This window comes from Kogia breviceps, chromosome 9 (genome assembly GCF_026419965.1).
Source record: "Kogia breviceps isolate mKogBre1 chromosome 9, mKogBre1 haplotype 1, whole genome shotgun sequence".
Classification (NCBI taxonomy): domain Eukaryota; kingdom Metazoa; phylum Chordata; class Mammalia; order Artiodactyla; family Physeteridae; genus Kogia; species Kogia breviceps.
The window spans coordinates 2,719,383-2,740,406 of record NC_081318.1 but is presented as its reverse complement, the minus strand read 5'-3'; the positions used below and the strand labels follow the sequence as shown (position 1 = coordinate 2,740,406).

At 44.6% G+C, this 21,024-nt stretch overlaps 1 protein-coding gene across 9 annotated transcripts in view; it reads left to right on the top strand.

The window, feature by feature from the left end:
* RBM33 (RNA binding motif protein 33) overlaps nt 1-21,024 on the top strand; it is a 115,595-nt gene that overhangs the window by 35,790 nt on the left and 58,781 nt on the right. For all 9 annotated transcript variants that reach the window (XM_059073810.2, XM_067041755.1, XM_067041754.1 and 6 more), the window contains 3 exons: nt 5,876-6,047; nt 11,962-12,170; nt 16,255-16,543. In XM_059073810.2, coding sequence (XP_058929793.1) covers nt 5,876-6,047; nt 11,962-12,170; nt 16,255-16,543 — 670 coding nt within the window. The remainder of the gene's footprint in view (nt 1-5,875; nt 6,048-11,961; nt 12,171-16,254; nt 16,544-21,024) is intronic.

The following is a 21,024-nucleotide window of genomic DNA, read 5'->3' as shown; positions in this document are numbered from 1 at the left end:
AGATCATATTGGGGGAAAACTCACATCGTAATAACCATGTTGCCTGTTGATAAACACAGTTTAATTCTTCCTGCTTGTTTTTTTATTTCTTTCTTTGGCTGTGATCTCCAGCACTATGTAGAATAGAAACATTGAGGGCACTCGTTTTTGCCTTGTTCTTCATAGTAGGTATAAAATATTCAGTATTTCATCACGTAAGTAATATAAGCTACTTGGAGGTTTTTCAGTCAAGTTGAAGTTCTTTTCTATGTCTAGTTTCCTGAGATTTTTTTTTTTTTTTTAAATCAGAAATGAGTGTTGAATTTTGTCAGTGCTTTTTCTGCATCTGTTAAGATAATCTTGTGACTTTTATCCCCCATTTTATTAATGTGAATTAAATTGGCTTTAAAAACTATTAACTATGTTCCCGAATTAATTTCCACTTTGCACGTTTCTCCATTAGTGTCCTCTTTGTATTCTGGGGTCCAGCCCGGGGCACCACGCTGTTGTCTCCTCTGGCCTCTGGAACAGTTCGTTGGTCTTCCCTTGAGTTCACGACCTTGACAGTCTGAAGAAGTACTGGCCAGGTGTCCTGTGGAATGTCTCCCAACCTGGGCTCCTCTGATGTTTTTCTCATGATTATACTGGGGTTATGGGTTTTTGGAAAGAATACCATGGAGGTTCGGTGTCCTCATTCCATCATACCTCCCTGGCAATGTCACCCTTGATTATGTGGTGAGGTGGCCTTTGCCAGTTACAGATAGTAATTCTGTAAAGTTACTATCTTTCACTTTCTCGGCTCTGTTCTTTGGAAGCAAGTAACTAAGTCTAGTCTGCATCCAAGGCAAGGGAGAGGTGGGACTTAAGGTCCACCCCTGGAGGAGGAGAGAGTATGTACATATATTTGGAATTCTTCTCCAAGTAAGATTTGTTAAATTGGTTATTGAATGTTAAATCAACCTTATGCTTCTGGCTAAACCTCACTTGGTCATGACGAATTTTCCTTTTATTTTTTGCTGGATTCCATGTGCTTTTATTTTCTTAAGGAATTTTGTGTCTGTATTCACGAAGGAGGTTGGTCTGTAATTTTCTTCTCTTGTAATTTTTGCCCAATTTAATTGCTCAGTCTTTCCAGCTTGTAAATTTTAACTGTTGGTAGAATTAGATACTTTTTGTACTTCATGATATAGTAAAGAAGTATTCTCTATCAAATATTTTGTAAGCACTAAAAACTTTTGGGAAGTTTTTTAAAGCAGTGTTCTCTATAGTTGTTTTCTATTGGGTTGGCCAAAAAGTTCCTTCAGTTTTTAAAGTAAAAATAAAAGACGCATTTTTCACGTTCATCAAGAACTTTATTGAACAACACATTCACCCTTTAGTTCCACTACCTTCTGCCCAGAACTGCAGATAACTGGTTCCAGGTGCCCTTTACAGTCTTCCAGGGAATTGAAATGTTTTCCATTGAGAGAAGTTTGTAAATGGAAATCCGAAAATGTAATGTCTGGTGAATACGGCAGATGAATTAGAACTTCCCAGCCAAACGGTAACAGTTTTTGCCTGGTCATCAAAGAAACACGTGGTCTTGTTTTACCCTGATGGAAGATTGTGTGTTTTCTGTTGACTAATTCCAGACGCTTTTTGTTGAGTGCTGCTTTCAGTTGGTCTAACTGGGAGCAGTACTTGTTGGAATTAATTGTTCGATTTTCCGGAAGGAACTCATAATGGACAACTCCATTCCAATTCCACCATATACACAACGTCACCTTCTTTGGATGAAGACCGGCCTTTGGTGTGGTTGGTGGTGGTTCATTTCGCTTGCCCCACGATTTCTTCCATCCCACATTATTGTACAGTATCCACTATTCATCGCCCATCACAATTTGTTTTAAAACGGAACGTTTTCATTGCAGTTAAGTAGAGAATTGCATGCACGAATACGGTCAGGAAGGTTTTTTTTGCTTAACTCATGTGAAACCCAAACATCAAAGTGATGAACGTCACCAAGCTGGTGCAAATGATTTTCAGCGCTCGTTTGGATATTTTGAGTATGTCAGCTGTCTCCCACTTGGTATAACATTGATTGTTCTCAATTAATGTCTTGATTTGATCGCTGTCAACTTCAACTGGGCTACCTGACCCTGGAGCGAGCATAGTCAACGGAGAAATCTCCAGCACGAAACTTCGCAAACCACTTTTGACACGTTCGATCAGTCACAGCACCTTCTCCGTACACTGCACAACTGCACAAATCATTTTTTGCATTTCAGTTGCGTTTTTACCTTTCTTGAAATAATAAAGCATAATATGCCAAAAATGTTGCTTTTTGTCTTCCATCTTCAATAATTAAAATGGCTACATAAAAATTCACCAATTTTGATACTTTTTTTTAAACGCATGCTGATATGACAGCTGTCACAATACAGTCTAACAAAATTGTTTTGAATGAAGTTAGAGACAACTACATGCTCCTTGGAGCCACCTTACGGGAAAAACCAAGCGAACTTTTTGGCCAACCCAGTAGTTCAGAGAACTGCCTAATTTTTTTTTTTTTCTTCAGATTTGGGATGGAATATTGACATTTCTTTCAGAACACTGAGATCACAAGTTCATTTCAGAGTTAGCTGGAGAATGTAACAAAACATACAAGTCTGGGTCTTGCTACCGCTTAGGGTTTCTAATTATTTTTGTATTGATGTTACGGGAAAACCCGAACGAACTTTTTGGCCAACCCAGTATATATGGTAAGACTTCAGTGGACTTGTCTATTTTTAAAGAACTTTCATGATGGTTTTCATATGCACCCTCTATTAAGCATTATAACTACATGTTTCCGGTTTTCAAGATAATTAAATAGCTAAAGATCAAACCTCCAAATATTTCTGGCAGTGTCTATGATGAAATCAGAGATTTACATACATATTTAAATTCTTACAAAATATAATCTGAGGCTAATTTAATTCTTATATTGTTATCCAGCACCACCCTTCAGTGAATGGAATATTGTGAATATGTATGAATGAATAAGTATTCATAAGTATTTCTCTACAGAGAAAGTCAGCATTTTGGCAGGTAGGTTAGTTAGTTAATTCTGTAAGCACATAGCCAAAGGAGATGCCCAGTATTTAGAATAAGAGGTAGTGACCAGTGGCTGAAGGAGCGAGTTTAGCTTAGTGAATGTTGCCAGGTGGCCTATACTTGAGGCAGCTGAGGCCAGGCAGTGTTTCAGTTTCAGCTCAGGACTTGTGTAATCCTTGATGTAGTTCAAAGCTGAACTGGACCCTGCGACTTGGATCAGAAGTTTGCATTCTAGGACATTCCATCTCTCAAAAAGCTACCTTGTGCCATCCTTTTTGTAGTCAGGCCCTCCCTCCATTCCTCATCACTGGTAACCAGTGCAGTTTTGTTTTCTTGGAGAGTGTCATATATGTGGAATTGTCGCAGAGTATCACCGTTTGAGTGATAAACCTTTTGACTTCTCTCAATCAGCATGATGCCTTTGTGATTGCATCCCAGTTGTTGTATCAGTAGTTCATTCTTTTTATGGCCGAAAGAGCATTCCATGGTTTGGATGCACCATAGTTCGTATATCCATTTACTGTTGTTTCTGTTTTCGGTGATCCAAAAGAGAACTATAAACATTTTCCTGTAGTTTTTTACGTGAACATAAATTTTCATTTCTCTTGGGTAAATATCTAGCAGTGGGATTGCCGGGTCATAGACTAGAATTGTTTGTTGGTTTGTTTCTGGTAGCCTGTAGTATTTGTTTCAAAGAAACAATTTTCAACTTGTCTGTATTGTATTTAGATTTCTTAGATGGAGATTTGTATGTAGAATAAACTATTAGCTTCAGGACTGTCATGTTTCATGTTAAACTTGCTTGGAAAGTGTTTGAACTGTAATTGCTTTTAATGGTTGAATTAGAAATGACTATTGTAATAGAATCTTTGCTTTATTGGTAGTGATTTCTTTTCCTCCTCTGTGGCCTTGCTACTTAAAGTGTGGTCTGTGGACCTGCACGTTGGCTTCACTTGGAGCTTCTTGCAAATACAGAATGTCAGACCCCACCCGGGACCTGCGGAATCAGAGTCTGCATCTTAGCAGGATTCCCAGTGATCGGTATAAACCTTAAATTTGAGAAGCACTGCTCTGGAGCATTAATGGCGGTGGAGAAGAGTATTTTGTAAATGAGTTGATGTTTGCTCAGTTTGAGTGTAGTGCAGCACAAACGTAGCTGGGTCCATCTTGCACATCACTCATTCTTGGTTTCAGATATTCAGTAAGACAGAAGTAATGGTATTAAAGCAACAAAATGCCAACATTTTGGTACTTTAAAATTCTTTAGTGGAGGGGCTTCCCTGGTGGTGCAGTGGTTAAGAATCCGCCTGCCATTGCAGGGGACACGGGTTCGAGCCCTGGTCCGGGAAGATCCCACATGCCGCGGAGCAACTAAGCCCGTGTGCCACAACTACTGAAGCCCCCGCGCCTAGAGCCCGTGCTCTGCAGCAAGAGAGGCCACCGCAATGAGAAGCCCACGCACTGCAACGAAGAGTAGCCCCCGCCCGCTGCAACTAGAGAAAGCCCACGCGCAGCAACAAAGACCCAACACAGCCAAAAATAAATAAGTAAAATAAATTTTAAAAAAAGAAATGGACTAAAATATTTAAAAAAAATTCTATAGTATGCTGAGTATCAGAATACTGAAAAGTGGTTTTGCAATTATTAGGCTAAAAGTTACAGTTTACATTCATTATTTTACTTTCAGGCATTTGATTCTCTACTTTAGGGTTTATAGCAATGAGTGTGCATTTTTTACACAGAAAATGTTGGGGAAAGAATCCAAAATGATTGTATCTTTTTTTTTCTTGCACACTTTCTAATGAAGTAGTTCATATTTGTTTCTGTTAAAAGTAAAGGACATGTAAGAATTACGAATGATGAGACTAAAGGAGTAGTTTCTGGGTCTTTTTTTTTTTTTTCAAGTTTACCAAAAGTCTAAGTGAACCTAACCGTCAGTAGGTACCTACCTTATTACCTAACAGTAGGTCACTAAGATGTAACATGAGGTGAAAGTGATTAGTGTCAAAAGGAACATGAGTTATACAGAAAGAATTGTTGATGAAGAAATTACTTTTAGTTTGGGACCAGATTAGGCAGAATTTTTGTAGAAATCCTGATGTAATGAGATATAAGATAAAAACTGGTTTTAGTGTGATGTGAATGAAGAAGAAAATAGTTTTATGGTTAATAATCTGAGCCAGAGGTGGTAATGAGTGAACAGTAGGCAGTGGAACGAAGTAGAAAGGGGTGAGAAATGTTACCGGGAAGATTATGGAGGCTGAAAAAAACCAAATCAATCCAACAGCAGATTTGGAGCGCTTGCCTGGCATTGAAAGTCAGAGTAGATGGGGTCAGGAATTACAGGAAATGTGGAACTTGTTTAACGGGAAGGAGTGTGCTGTCATCTCATGTGAGTTACAAGGTGGGTTATATGCTAATAAGCTCATGGAACGCTAGTGTTAATTTAATTACTGTATTGAACTTTGTTTAGCTCTGAATTAGACTCCAGGCCAGCAGGGATTTTTGGAATTCATGTTTGTTCTCTTAGAAGTATAAGTAGTAACAATGTGTAAGACTTTGTATATTAACCAGGAGTAGGAATTTGAATTTTTTCTAACGTTGTTAATTTTTAAAGTTTGAGATTTTGTCTCCTGGGATCAGTTTAATGTTTCAAATGGCTTTACAAATAGGACATTTTGCAGTATTTTTACATCTTAAATATAAAGAACTTTTATGTGTGCATACACATATGTGTATACATAACCATTATTCAATATTTAATTCGAAAGAATATGAACTTACTTTCGCTCCTCTTGTTTTTTGTATGTCTGCAATGTAGGGAGGCATGGAAACTTTGGAGCTGCAGAAGGACATGAAAGAGGAGTCAGATGAAGAAGAGGATGATGATGAAGAATCTGGACGATTACGTTTCAAAACTGAAAGGAAAGAAGGAACAATTATTAGGCTCTCAGATGTAACTAGAGAGAGAAGGAACATTCCAGAAACTTTGGGTAACTGTTTTTTGCCTGTCTCCCATCCTTCACTTCCATTTCAACTTCCTCCATAGTACTGTTATGATTAATGAAACAGATAAAAAAAAAAGTTGCCTTTATAGAGTATACGCATGGCATTCAGAGGGCGGATGGTCTGTGTGAGGTGAGAGCTGAGTTACGGTGCTGTAAAGGTCAGTCTGTAAAAATGACTTGTCTTCTGGATTAAAACATGTTTGAATAAAATATTTGATTGTTTTTTTTAATAGTTATTCTTTTGGAGTCTGTGGCTTAGACCAGCTCTCATGCATACTGTTTGGTTCCTGGCTGGCTCTGGGAAGGTGGTGTGGGGTGGTACAGGGTCATTTTACCCTTCCTGAGACTGTCCGGGTTGCCAGGGCTAATTCTGGGGCAGACTGTTTTCCTTTTGTACCTTTTAGTGTTCTTGCCACCATCTCTTTTTGTCGTTGTTGCTCTGTGTGCCATTCTTGTCAGTGTTCAATGAGACCAGATGACGTGTTTGTAGCCCAGTCGGTTGAACATCATTCCCGTTACAGACCTACCGCAGGCAGGCCGTTGCTGGTCAGCAGAGCCTTTTCCAGTATCGATCCCCCCGCCCCTTCTCTGTGGCTCTGCCTAGTGCCCATTGCAAAGAATAAAGCAGTGTTCTCACATGAGAGCAGCAGAATCACCCAGAGGACTTGGTAAAGCACGTGTCTCTGGACGCGCTCTCAGCTCTTCTGATCTGGGGGGTTAGGGCGGGGCCCGCGAAACTTGCGTTTCTGGTGGTTCCCAGCTAGTGCTGTTCCTGCTGCTCTGAGAGCCGCTGGGAGGTTGTCCCGTAGTCTAAGGAGGGTGGAAGGGGGGAGGGACAGGGTGGTTGTTCTTGTTCCCTGGCCTTGGTCAAAGTGAAAGTCAAGAAACTATCAGTTACTGCCTTTATTACTTCATAAAACTGTTACTTGTAGCCGTTTTCAGTCCAAACCCTGAGCGTGTGTCTTTAAGTGGCAGATGGGAATTCTCTGTCAGGGCGCTAAGCTCACAAGATGCCAAAGTTAACAGTAGTGAGCCAGTCTTATCATGTTCCTTTACTAAGTGAGGTTTGTGGAAAGATTGACCTAGAGACTTAGTGTTCTCCATTTCTTCTCCCTCCAGTTTCCTCCTCCTACCTTTTGGCCCAGGATTTCCCTAGACTGTTCTTAAGTTATGGTATAAAGTTGCCGTTGGTCTGAACCAGTGCACCATAGGTTTCTAAGAAAGCAGAGCTGAGAAGTTGGGCTTGGGTAAAAGGAGATGAATCAAAGGTCTTAAAACGGGGCCTTCCCTGGTGGCGCAGTGGTTGAGAGTCCTCCTGCCGATGCAGGGGACACAGGTTCGTGCCCCGGTCCGGGAAGATCCCACATAACCGTGGAGCGGCTGGGCCCATGACCCACGGCCGCTGAGCCTGCGCGTCCGGAGCCTGTGCTCCGTGATGGGAGAGGCCACGGCAGTGAGAGGCCGGCGTACCGCAAAAAAAAAATAACCCAACAAAAAAGGTCTTAAAACGGGGATGAAAAGACCAAAAGTATCAGTCAGCAGGAGTAATTAGTAACATTACAGAATAAGCTTATTGGAATAGATAAACATCTCAATCTTGGGCTGGGATAAGGTGAACAAAGGAAAGATGGCGCCCCTGACTGAACACCGGAGGGCAATGGGCAGCGGCTTATTAGGGAAGGAGGGTGCCATGTGGGGTGGGTGGTGCTGGTGAATCATCCCTTTTCTGCTTCTGTGTAGCTGGGCTGTGGCTTTGTTACATAAATTGGGGAACATCTGTGTCAGATCTTAAAAACTGGGATAGCTACATGTTCTAAGGATGTGAAATCACTTCACAGACACCGTCAGGAATGGTGGCCTTCTCTCTCTGCAGCCAGCTGCTTATGGGCCCTGGTGCATTTCATGGATCACCCTCCCTGCATCCTCAGTGCCCTTGGCTTCTCCTGTGCCCTGGTCCTCAGCTATGGTCTTCTCATCTCTTTTCACTTTACCTTGACCCAAGCACTGATGTTTTCTGAAATGTCCAGCTTGCCTGTGTTCATAATTTGTACTTGTTTCTTTCCTGCATCTCTTTCTTTTCAGGATCTTTGTCTCATTTCATTCTTTTCAGGGCCATTTGTACTTCCTTTACTGAAAAGAATTTGTGTCGAACCTTTTTTTTTTTTTTTTCTTTTTTTTTTCTTTTTTTTCTTTTTAAGACATTTTTCAGTTGCTATAGTCATGTCATCCTGAGACAGGAGGGTGGAAGGGGGGTAGTGATGGACAGGTTGGCCCTTTACATATGGGCAGAGAGGGCCTGGGGTTCTTAGAGGCAGAGTGTCTGAAGCATAAACAGTTGGACCATTTAACCATTTCTTTTTAATATTAAGAAAAAAGGCTTTAAATGCATTTTTGCAGAATGATTCTTTGGCTAGATAATAGGGCAAGTAAAAATGATACTTAAAAGTATCTTTCTCTGTTCCCTATTTGTAAGCCCTAACTTGAGACAGCTTAGTGTTTGAAAACATGAGTTTTCTAGTAACTGAAAAGTTAGGATTATTCCCAGTACAAAAACGATTTTCCTGTTCATTTTAGAGATTGGTTTCCTAAAGCAGTGAGGTCCCTTATTTCCTTAAGACCCCCCCCCCAAACAAAAGGTTATTTTTTTTTAAACCCCACATTTATTTATTTATTTATTTTTGGTTGTGTTGGGTCTTTGTTTCTGCGCGAGGGCTTTCTCTAGTTGTGGCAAGCAGGGGCCACTCTTCATTGCGGTGCGCGGGCCTCTCACTATCGCGGCCTCTCTTGTTGCGGAGCACAGGCTCCAGACTTGCAGGCTTAGTAATTGTGGCTCACAGGCCCAGTTGCTCCGCGGCATGTGGGATCTTCCCAGACCCGGGCTCAAACCCCTGTCCCCTGCATTGGCAGGCAGATTCTCAACCACTGCGCCACCAGGGAAGCCCAAAGGTTAATTTTATACGGAAGAATATTCAGTGAGAAAGAGAAGCTACTACAGTATTTGGTATACTAGAAATTCACATAAATTTGTACTCATCACTTTGTATACTCCTGGTGATAGAAATATCAGTTTCAGGTTCTGTATACAGATGCTTGCACTTACTTGATTGTATAAAGCTGCTTATCTACTCCTTGTAATGGGATTAAAATACCTTGCTACCAGAGTATCTATGTCATCTCATATGATATGTGTTTCTTGACAAATGATGTCTTTTAACATTCTGAATACAAATAAAAGCAATTATTTTGTGATATCATTGATTAATGTTAAGAACACTCCACTCTAAAATGAAGAATGAAATGATGGTCTGGCATCCCCCATTTCTGACCCTTCCATCTGCATGTGGACTAGTGAGTTCTTTTCAAAATCTGGAAGGGCATTTGATCACTTTTAGTCTTCTTTACATTCAAATATATGATGTCTTCCTTAAATATGAAGAACACTAATTCATATTTATGACTGTCTTGACCATTGTAGAGCCTAATTCACAGTTGTTGATCTCTATTTTGAATTACAGGTTGGATTAGATACGGAATTTTGGGCTTTTACCTGAGTTACGATCTTAAGTAGTGAGCTTTTATCCTCAACCAGGATTCTGGGAATTAAATACCTTAGAGAAAATGTGACTGTTTCTCAGTTTTCCCAAGGATGGTGCAAAACTACTTACTTAGGAAATACATTCATTCATTACATAAAAAGGACCCCACTGGGTAAAAGGGCTTAATTCTCTCACAGAATGCAGTTGAGAAGGGTTTCTCGCACATGCATGTATAAGGGAAAGATTTATTTTGAATGGAAATGTCAAAAGCCATCTCTAAAACGTGGGTGTCATTGACCAGTTACCCTGGAGTGTCAGCACAGCAGTTCAGAGCTGCCAGTTCTTTTGCCCTAGGAGGTGGACCTCAGATTCTCTCTGGAAGCAGTACAAGCAATAAATGAAAGACTATGTTTACTTTAGTTAGGCTTTGACAATTCTTTGTCTTTGAGGAGGCATCTAGATTTTGCCATATTCTCAGTTTCATTGGCACATGTAATATGTTAAATTATGTTTTACTGCTTTAGCCTGAAGACTACTGTTATTATGCCCGCATAAAGTTCTCTTGAAATAATATCCTCGGCTAATTTTGCTTAAGGCAAAGGATCTTTGGGAAAAATATTTTCATCTAGTAATAAACAGTTTAAGGTCACCTAGTACCAGCAATAGGATACTGCCTTCAGTTTACACGATGGTCCTTGTATTTGCAAGATTTCCACAAATTTCTTGATTCAGTTATCTGTTTAAAAAAAAAACAACTCAGACTGTCATTTGTTTTTATTTTGCCAAGTAAACAATGTTTTATAGATATTCATTATGTATTAGTTCAACTCTTATAAAATTATATATATGTAAATTGTTTTTCTTAAGCACATTTTAGAAAGGGACAACACTGTAAGCCCGTGTTACATTGAGCTATATCTCTTTACTTTGGAATATGGACATAGTTCAGAAAACACTTAAAGGGAAATTAACATTTCAGTTGAAGTTACAAATGTAATTTCCATCCTGTCATATTTTGGTGACCTTTTGTGACAGCTTGTCTCAATTGGAGGGAAGCATTTTTACTTGCTGATTAAAGATGTCATTTGAAACCATTTTATTACTGGGGATAGTGAAATTAATCTTGACACTTAGAACCACTAGCAAAATAATTGCTGATTCACTGCATAAAATGTGTATGTGAACCAATCATGTAGTCAAGATGAGAATAAAAGTCTGTGCTTGTTAAGAAGAGATTAAATTTTCTTTTGAACGGAGTCAGAGATTCACTTGAAGGGGAGGGGAATACCATAGAAACAATTTCAAGAAAATGAAATGTGGCTTAGAGATTTTGGAAGAGTTTGGAGATGATTATTGAATCCAAGGTAGGAGATAAACTGGTAATATTTAAAATTTACCCTTCACTGTGGAAGAGGGCATAACAATGCTTCTTAGTAGAATTCAGTGAAATCTTTAGAAGGTATTCATTTATTAATGGAAGATATATTATCATAACTTAGATAATATTTAAAAGTAAAGGAACCATATTTGAATAAGTTAGCATTTTTCTTCTAGGAATTCAGAATAATGTGCCAACTGAAGTTTCTTAGGGCCAGAGACTCTATGTTTCTTGTATCCCTAAAGCATTGGTCAGAGACGTGAGCAGCACCTACTGGTGTCCCAGAAATATCTGCATTAATGGGTTTTTTCTTTTCTGGCTTTGCTCTCACTTGCTGTAGCTTCCCTATCAGACTGCATGGATATAAGCCTTTCCTCACAGAGTAAAGTTGTTATTTAAAAAAAAAATAAATCTGAAAATCTGAAATGACAGTATTAAAATAAGTTTCCATTCTTTATGAAATTAAGTATTTGACTTGAGAGTGATTTTATTAGTTTTGCTTTTAAAGCAGAACAATCAGGAACTTGTCATTTTTGAGTCTCTGTGCCACTGTTTATTAACTAATACTTGTCCTGGTTCCTCTTAGAAGAGTGTCCTGGTTTAAGACTGGGGGAGCCAGGTCTTGACCAGCATCATCCGCCATCACTGCAAGATGCCTAGCAGATTAAGGGCGGTGGTTGAGTTGAACTTCAGCTCCTCCTTTTTAGCTTCCCTCAGCACAAATGAAAGCACTTTAAAATTTACAGGAGATCCTTGAATTTTATTACAAGGGAAAGGCATGTCTTCCATTTAACTGGTCTCACTCATGGGGCCTGAATGTCTCTGTGGTTGTATCCTACTTGATGCTACTAGTTGAGTTGTTTGTAGTGGGTGAAGCACTTGCTGTTCCTAAGTTTCATTGTCATGTATTTCTTTCCTGTTTTTCCCTATAAATCTGATTTAGGCTATTCGAAGGTATCTAACACATATGCATCTTTTCAAATAGAGCTTTCAGCAGAAGCCAAAGCTGCATTGCTTGAATTTGAAGAAAGGGAGCGACAGCATAAACAGGGACGCTACGGCTCAAGGCGGGGAGGAAGGAGAGGAGGTTCGTCCATGTGTCGTGGAGTGGGAGACCAGAGGAGAGAGAACAGTGAGAGAGGAAGAGCCAAGGATCACAGGCCCGCCCTGCTGCCCACACAGCCACCTGTGGTGGTGAGTTTTATAGTTTTATTGTGGGAGCTTGCAACTTTAGAACAAATGAAAATACGCTTTTGTGTGGGTATCATATTTTGCATTTATCTTAGTCTGAAATTAAAATTTAGTAAAAGGCGTAATGGCTCAAGTTTCTTTGTAATTTATAGTATGATTTTGTGTATGGTCACACACATTCAGTCCTCTAGTATTCAGGTAGTGCAAACTAATTCTCTGCACACTACTGATAACGGGAGAGGCGATAAGGAGACCTGGTGTCCTCTAGTGGCCGAACCACAGGGGAGCCTTGCTTTTACCTTCTGCTTGTGGAGAGGTGCTGCTCCTACGAGCACCGTTCTGAAAATACTGAACGTCTTACGTCTAGAATCTAGCAGTAATGGTGTATTTTAGAAAATATTTTTCCTTATACACTGCTTACCGTAGGTTTTTCCTTAAATGTAGAAGTTTCTCTTACAAGTAACTATCATATCCTATCCATAAAAATGGAGATTGTCATATCCATAAAAAGTTTTCGTAATTTAGGAAGAAATCAAGTACTTGTAATTTCAACTTCATTTGAATTTCATCTCTATTTCAAAGATGAGACATCTCAGGAATAAAGACAGGAATTGTAGTGATTTTTTTGTTGTTGTTCCTTCAGTTAGCTTCAGGATTTTATAGCTTTTTCCTTCAGAAGTCAGTCTTCAAGGACAGATTCATTTAATATAAATATGTGTCCACACTGTGGACACACATCCCTCCTACATTATTTGAGTTTAGGGGAAAACCACACTTTGCCTCCGTGTAGAAATGTTATGTTTTAGGAGGCATTCATTTGTGAAATAACAAAGTAGAAAAGATGACTTACTGTTTATTTTTGTTTTGTTTTATTATTATTATTACTTTTAATTAATTTTTGTTGGAGTACGGTTGCTTTGCAGGGCTGTGTTAGCCTCCACTGTGCGACAGGATGACTCGGCCGTACACGTACAGGTTTCCCCTCCCCTTTGTACTTCCCTCCCATTTAGGTCACCGCAGTGCGTTAGGTAGAGTTCCCTGTGCTCTACAGTGCGTTCCCATCAACTGTCTATTTTATACACAGTATTGATCATGCAAATGTGTCAATCCCAGTCTCCCAGTTCCTCCCAGCCCACTCCTTTCCCCCTTGGTATCCATACATTTGTCCGCTAAGGATGACTTAACTATTTTAGCATGGGAGTTCTAATTTTGATATACAGGGAAGAGAGGTAGGTGGGTTGATTACAGCATAAAGAGGTTGATGATATTAACAACTGCTGTCTGCTCATACAATTGTTCTTAAGCTTCTCTGATAGCGAGAAGACTGGCCCTTCAATTTTTTCTTTTTCTTCTCCATCCCGTCTCCTCGCCCCCTACCTCTACTTGCCGTGTACTGAACAGCCACCTCCGTTATTTTGGCCTCCTGGGGGGGAACCAGCCACACAGGAGACCAGTTTTTGCATAATTGTGTCTCCATAATCCTGGAAAAGTAACTGAACTCCCTGTTTTCTTTTCTTTTCTTTTTTTTGCGGTACGCGGGCCTCTCACTGTTGTGGCCTCTCCCGTTGTGGAGCACAGGCTCCGGACGCGCAGGCTCAGCGGCCACGGCTCACGGGCCTAGCCTCTCCGCAGCACGTGGGATCTTCCCGGACCAGGGCACGAACTTGTATCCCCTGCATCGGCAGGCAGACTCTCAACTCCTGCGCCACTGGGGAAGCCCCTCCCTGTTTTCTTATCTGCATAGAGGAAGTATGTGCCCATATGTGCTTCCTTCAGAGAGGCTCAACTGGGAGATCTGTGAGTGCTTTAAAAACGTTGCCCAAGTGTAAGTTGACCTGAGTCCCTCCCGACAGTGATGCCATATCTCTGGAATTCTGTAGATTGCTAGGGCTCCCAGTGAACTGGGACTGAACCCACTCCTGGAGCTTTGGCATATATGCTCTACGCTCATCTTTGCTAGTCGGTGGTGTTTTAAAGCTGCAGTTTACTGAAATGGTGACAGCTGTCTGAAATGACCTTCACCTCGCTCACACTTGCGTCCACCCTTGATCCTGGCCACTCCCCATCCCAGAGCTGTCTCTTTGACTCTTCACCCTCAGAGTTCTGGAAAGAATAACCTTTGCTCACCGTCTTTGCTTGTGTCCATTTTCTCGGTCCATCCCTTGCTGCCTGGACTTGGTTCTTTTCCCTCTCCAGAATGTGCTCCCAGAATCGCCACCTGACCTTTGCAGTCCGTCCTGTTGGACTGCACTCTGGGACCTTGGGCATCACCTATGAGCTCCTCTTTCTTGAGTCTTTCTTATTTTGAGTGTCTGAGCTTGAGGTGTACTCTCTTCTCTTCCAGCAGGGCCCCTTCCGTCTCTCCTGTTCCTTTGGCTGCGTTGTTCTCAGGCCTCTTTTTAGTCAGCTCTCAGTCGGCAGCATTGTCCTTCCTGCCATCTGCTGTCTCCACACGAGTCTGGGTCTGTAGCCCTAGCCTCTTGCCAGCTCAGTTTCTTCATTTCCTAGCTGCCCTGGGCCTCTCTGCATGGGTATCGCCCAGGCCCTCAATTCCCCTTGTTTAAAACACGCGATTTCCTTAAAAATCCTTTGCGCTCTTGAGTGAATGGCCGTGCACTGTGCCCAATCCCACTTCTGTTCAGATTTAGCTTAGCTGTCCCTCGGTCAGCGTGCCCTCCGTGTGGATTCAGTGGTGAATGAGATAGAAAAGACTCCCGCACCGTGTGCAAATGTGCACATCACAGATGTCATGAGTTAGAGGAGGGAACAGACTGGTTTCTGGGAGCATATGTATGTATCCACGGATTTAAGCCGGTTCCAGAATCTTTAGAGAAGTCCTCCCTGAGGAAGGATAGGTTAGACAAGGTCATGTACACTTTGGTTTCAAAATTCTCATTGTTCCTTTGAAATGCCTTCTTCCTGCTGCTCTTGTTCAGACCACGGCCGTTGCTTCCATTCAGCTCCCGCCGTAGCCTGTTAAATGGTCTGTCTTCTTCCATCCTCTTTCCCCCCGTCCATCTCACACACTGTCAGTCATCGTCGTCATGCATGCTGGGACAACCGAGGAGCCTCCGTAATTTGGCGTCATCCCGGGGAAAACAGCTCAGTATACGAGACACCTCGCTCGGTAGTAGCCTGCTGCCTCCACTGCTGCGTGTGGCCAGTTTGGTTAGTGGCTACAAGCAGGACTTGTGGAATCAGATTCTCTGCTCTTCTGCTTACCAGCCACTTGATCTTGTAAAAGGAGAGTCCTAACGGGCCCACTGCATAGGGTGGTTGCGAGTGAGTCAGTTCCTCCACATGCTGACCTTTGAGTAGGTGCGTAAAACACAAGAGCCCGGTGCTCTGCAGCTGTTGCCGTGGGCGGTGGTTTCCTGCTCTCCAGCGACTCTTCCATGAAACAGCCCGAGATCCTTGACCACCTTGAGGGTGTATTTTCCCACCTTCATGTCCTCCGGTCTTCAGATGTGGCTGTAGCCACACTGGTCTCCCCCTCGTGTACCCTGCAGGCATGTGTTTCTGCCTCTGCTGCTCTCAGGTGATTCTGTTCCCCTCCTGGCGTGGCACGTCTCCTTCCCCTCCTTCCTGGTTCAGATGCTGTCTTCTCAGGAGCTGCCCCCACTCCCTTCGGGGAGCCCTTTGTCCTTTTCTGCAGCCTGGTTTCTAGCAGGCTTGTTTGTGCACGTTCTTGCCCGGCTCACTGGGCTTTCTCAAAGAGGAGCAGGGCTGCCTGTGCCGGGACAGCCCAGGGCAGGTTGTGTTCCGCCCCCAGCGCAGCGCTGGGCTCGCGGTGGGCAGTTTTGATGGTGGAACTGCACTCTTTTTCCTTTTGGAATCCTTACGTGTTATTCTGGGGCTGCTGTTTTTCCCTCCTGGCCCTGAGGCTGACTCGGGTTGTCCGACAGTGGCCCTTACTGTGAGCAGGCCGAGCGGCGTGTCTGTCCTGCTGCTCTACACAGGCTGTTCCTGGAAACTCGTTTCCAAGTCAGAACGTGTACAGTTCAGTCCACATGAGATCTGTGAGGCACTGGCTTCTTTTCTTCTCAGGGTTGATCTCTGTGAATGTCTCTTTTCCGGTGCTTTTCAGGCGCACTCTCCGAGGTTAATTCCTCCTCCACAGCCTCAGCCTCCCCCTCCGCCGCCACCGCCGCCGCCTCAGCAGCAGCCAATCAGAAGTCTGTTCCAGCAGCAGCAGCTCCAGCCTCTGCTTCCCCTGCAGCATCCGCACCATCCCTCCCCTCCTCAAGGGATGCATCTGCCGCCCCAGATCGAGGCCCCGAGGACGATGATGACCCCTCCTCCCGTGACTCCACAGCAGCCCAAGAACATACACATAAATCCCCACTTCAAGGGGGCAGTGGTGACGCCGGTTCAAGGTACGTGTCTCCATTGCTGTTGTAAAGTTCCAGGTTCCTCTGGCAGATGATTCTCACGTGCAGGCCTGTGAGGACCACGTGGATTCCCCGACTCTTCCCCCACCGCTCAGATGCGCGCTGCCTGGCCAGGCCACGCTCGTCTGCCGCAACACGTGCGTCTCTTGTTGTATCGTTCGGTGGCGGGTACTGAGAAGACACAGTAAATGTAAAGGGCATCAGAGGTAATTGTGGAAGTGTCTGATTGGTGTTCTTCATAAATTCCCAGGTGGGGATGTTTGCAAAGTGAATGTTCTCTTCAGGTTCCACTCGGTGTGCTTCCTTTGAGTTCCAGAGGTACAAACCCATCTTTTAGTTATTCTAAGTGAGTAACCTCTTCTGTTACGATTACAGATGCCTGTTCCTGAAGCTGGGAAACTAGTTTTGAGCAGTTGATATGGAGCATATCTTCATGCATCTGTTCAACACAGTGTTGATTGAGATCCTGCTCTCCCTGGCATTGGAGATATATTGGTGAACAAAACAGACAGTGCTTTCGCAGTTGTGACCTAGCTTTCTAGCAGAGACAGTGAGCAGTAAACGTAATAAAATAAGAACGCTGTGTGGCGTGTTAGAGGACGAACATACAGTGACACACACGTGCAGGGTGGGGGGCATTGGGGTGGGCTGCAGCTTTCCATGGGGTGGTGGGGGCCGGCTTCATTGAGAAGGGAAGAGTTGAAGGTCCAGGAGCGAGTGACGTGACGTGACTGTTTCGGGGGAGGATATTCTGGGCCCAGGGGTCGGCAAGTACAGGGGCTCTTACTTCTGGTGAGACTATGCCTTTTCTGTTCAAGTAACTAAAAAGAGACCTTGTAACATTAACGGAGTGATAAAGGTGGAAAGAAGTGCGGGAGCTGGGTCAGCTAAGACCTGGGAACCATCCTGAGAGCTTTGGCTTTTGTTCTGAACGACACGGTCTGTGATTAGAGCAATTTGAGCAGAGGAATAACGTGATCTGGTGTATGTTTTAAAAGGGTTATTCTTGCTGCCGTGTTGAGAGCGGGCTCGTTAGGGTGGCAGGGCTGGAGACCAGGCATTCAGCGAGGAGGTGTCTACGGCAATCCAGGTAACAGATGGCACGGCTCGGGTCAGGGGTCAGCTGCTGGATGTAATTCAAGATGGAGCCTGTGGGCCGGATGAGCATGAGAGGGGAGAAGAGGCAGAATGATGCCGAGGGGGCTTGAGCATTTGAGGGGTGGGGTTGCCTTCTCCTGAGAGCACGTGGGGGCGAGCGGGCTTTCAGGAGCAGCGCAACAGAGGGCCCGCGCTGGAGGCGCCGCCAGACGCACAGGTTGCGGGGGGCACATGGGGAGCCAATAGGGAGAGTTGGGACGAGGGCTCTGGGCGCAGAGCAGGGGTGGGGGTTTGTTGGCACAGAGGTGGACCTAGAGTCTGCACCCAGTGGGAGACGCAGGTGTCATCGTGTCGGGGAGACCGAGGCCTGGAACCTGGGGCCCTCGACGTGGCAGGCGGGGGCCCGCAGGGAGGCGGAAACCCAAAGAGCGTAGAGGCCGGGGCAGCAGGCGACCCACTGCTGCTGGGTCGTCGGGGATGGGCTTCAGGCCACATGCTGCGCGTGGCGGTAGAGGGGTCTTTGGGGTATTGACAGAGTGGTTTTGGTGAAGTGGTCGCAGTACGTGCCTTGCCGAGGTGGGAACGGGTGCACAGAAACGGGAGATGGTTGTACTCAAAGTTGTCGAAGGTGTCCTGTTGAGACAGAAGCTGGGGAGTGGAGGTGCTGGGCAGCATTGACGCCCACTCGAGCTGCGGGGCCTGACCGGAGACCCGGCCGCGCGCTTGCATGCTCTTCTCCAGCCACACTCACCTTTCTGTGTCAGGTGCAGCCTAGACAGAGCTGGACTTGCTGGAGTCCAGGTGTTGGCAAAGCAATAGAGAAGGCGCCTTGCTCATAATGAAGGGCCGTGGCGTGTACAGTTTCAAGGGGCCAGGAGATCTTTGAGGGTCCAACAGTTGGAGGAGCTGGGGTCCTGGAGGAAGTGGAGTGCAAAGGTAGGAGGTAGTGTAGTAAGAAAGGGGAGTCATAGAGATTGCATAAGGTCGTGGATAATGACCAGCTCTCAGGTGTGGTGGAGCTGGGACGGAGGATGGCAGCCGAGCGCCGGGGCGGTGGGCGCTGGAGCGTGGGCGTCGCTGCGGGACCTGAGGCAGGGCTGGTGTTGGAGCCAGAGACGAGCTCGGAACTGACCTCGGAGACACGAGAGAGCAGTGCTGCGGCCGGCGCGTGGGCCACAGAGGGTTCCTGGGCTGCGTTGTCCCATAACATGAGATCCAGATATGGGGTGTGAAACGGGAGTGGGCGCCAAGGGGGGTCCCCAGCCCGCTCCAAGCCAGTGCGGAGAATGCTGAGGGAGAAAATCAGCCTCATCCTTTGGGAGAGTTAGATGTCCATGAGAGCAAGAAGGGGAAGAGCTGAGGCCATCACAGGTTCTACTGATGGTGAACTTGGAATTCTAAAGGGTTAGGAAGTTCCAGAAGTTGGAGGGAGGCCTGAGATAGGACTTGGAGTATGGGAGAAAGCCAGGGCCTGGCGTCACCATGAAACTATGCTGTGGCCTTGGAGCAGAGGGCTGTGAGGGCAGCTGCTGGCCGTGGGGGTCAGAGTCCGCATGTGGCTGTAGGAGTTGCTCTTGTTTTACACACCCGGGAGGGTCAGAGTCGGGTTGGTACCTGTGGGTCCCGGAGCCTCCTTCCCTGGCCCCTTCCCTTGTCCCCGTGCTGTGCTGGAGTCACTCGTTGGCCGCACCGCCTCCCAGGGCTCTGAGCTCCCAGGGGCAGGCAGTATGGCTGCTGCACTTACTAACCTTTGTAGGCCCTGCAGCTAGCGCACTGGCGGCCTGGGCCTCCTTCAGCAGCTGTGGGATGAGGGAAGCAGCACACGCTGCGTGAGCGGGGAGGACGACTCACTGGGGAAGCCTGTTCACAGCGGCTTCCCAAGACATGCAACTGTAGTAAATCTAATTTGTCGAAATAATTTTGCCGATGTCCGCATCTGTTACTGTGTATTTCCTTCTAAAATTGAATGGAAAACTGGCAGTTGGTAAGGTGCACAGATTTTCTTTAGCTTAATGAAAGTAAACAGTGTTGGAACTACGCAGTGGGAAAGCTATAAGGAAACCCCGAGCTGTCCTCTAGGCTTGAAAATAGTGTGCCTTGCGAGAGTCGGTTGCCAAATGGGTACAGAACGCAGGCCTTGCATCCCAGCGCTCGTGCCTGATTGAGTGAAGACGAGATCAGCTTTCTGACAAGAGTTTTTAAACTCTTAGAACCAGCTAACTGTGTTCTCCTCATGAAGCCAGGAGACTCAGCGCCCCACCTACGTTCCTTCTCTTTAATGTACCTTTGATCTTGAGAACCCTGACACAGGGAGAGAGAGAAATTGCCTTTGCAGGGTATACACTCAGAACACTTCCGAAGCAGTTGTTTATTCGATATTAAATGAACGGGCTTAATTAAATAGAAAGCTGCCATTATTCTTGAGAGGCTGAATGTGTAGTGGTCTCCTGTACCTGATAGACAGATGAACCCATGATCCTCAGCGCCTCAGGCAATGAAGAGGTTTTTTTAAAAACTGTTTTTAAAAAATTTAAAAATGGATGCACACCTTTGCCTGATAGCACATATTTTCTTTTCAAGGATGAAGAGTGTTCTATCGTATTGTAATTAACCAGTTTTGGTGGAAATTTAACTTGTTTTTCAGACTTTCAGTATTAATACTGTGGTAATGAATTGAAACATTAATCAATTTAGTTCATTAATTCGTGGGACAATATGGGAAATAGATATTAAATATCAAATATAAAGAGTTCAAAGTTCAACTAGAATCTGTTAGCATTACAGGTTTTATTTGACTTACTTATTTTAAAAATTTATTTATTCATTCATTCATTCATTCATGGCTGCGTTGGGTCTTTGTTGCTGTGCATAGGCTTTCTCTAGTTGCGGCGGAGCTGGGGCTACTCTTCTTTGCGGTGCACGGGCTTCTTATTGCGGTGGCTTATCTTGTTGCGGAGCACGGGCTCTAGGCGCCTGGGCTTCAGTAGTTGGGGCACACGGGCTCAGTAGTTGTGGCTCACAGGCTCTAGAGCACAGGCTCAGTAGTTGTGGCGCACAGGCTTCGTTGCTCCGCGGCATGTGGGATCTTCCAGGACCAGGGCTCGAACCCGTGTTCCCTGCATTAGCAGGCAGATTCTTATCCACTGTGCCACCAGGGAGGCCCTAGCATTACAGGTTTTAAATTCTCTCCTGTTCACAGTGAAGAAGGAGGCAGATAAGTAGAAGTGTTCTGCTTGCAAACAAGGTCATGGGCTATGAGACTCCTGCAAAGATGCTTTGCAAACACCTTGGCAGTCTGACCACAGCCCCCCCTGGGTTTGGCTAGATTTCTGATCTGCTCCTATCACACCTGTTCTCAGATGCTCTCT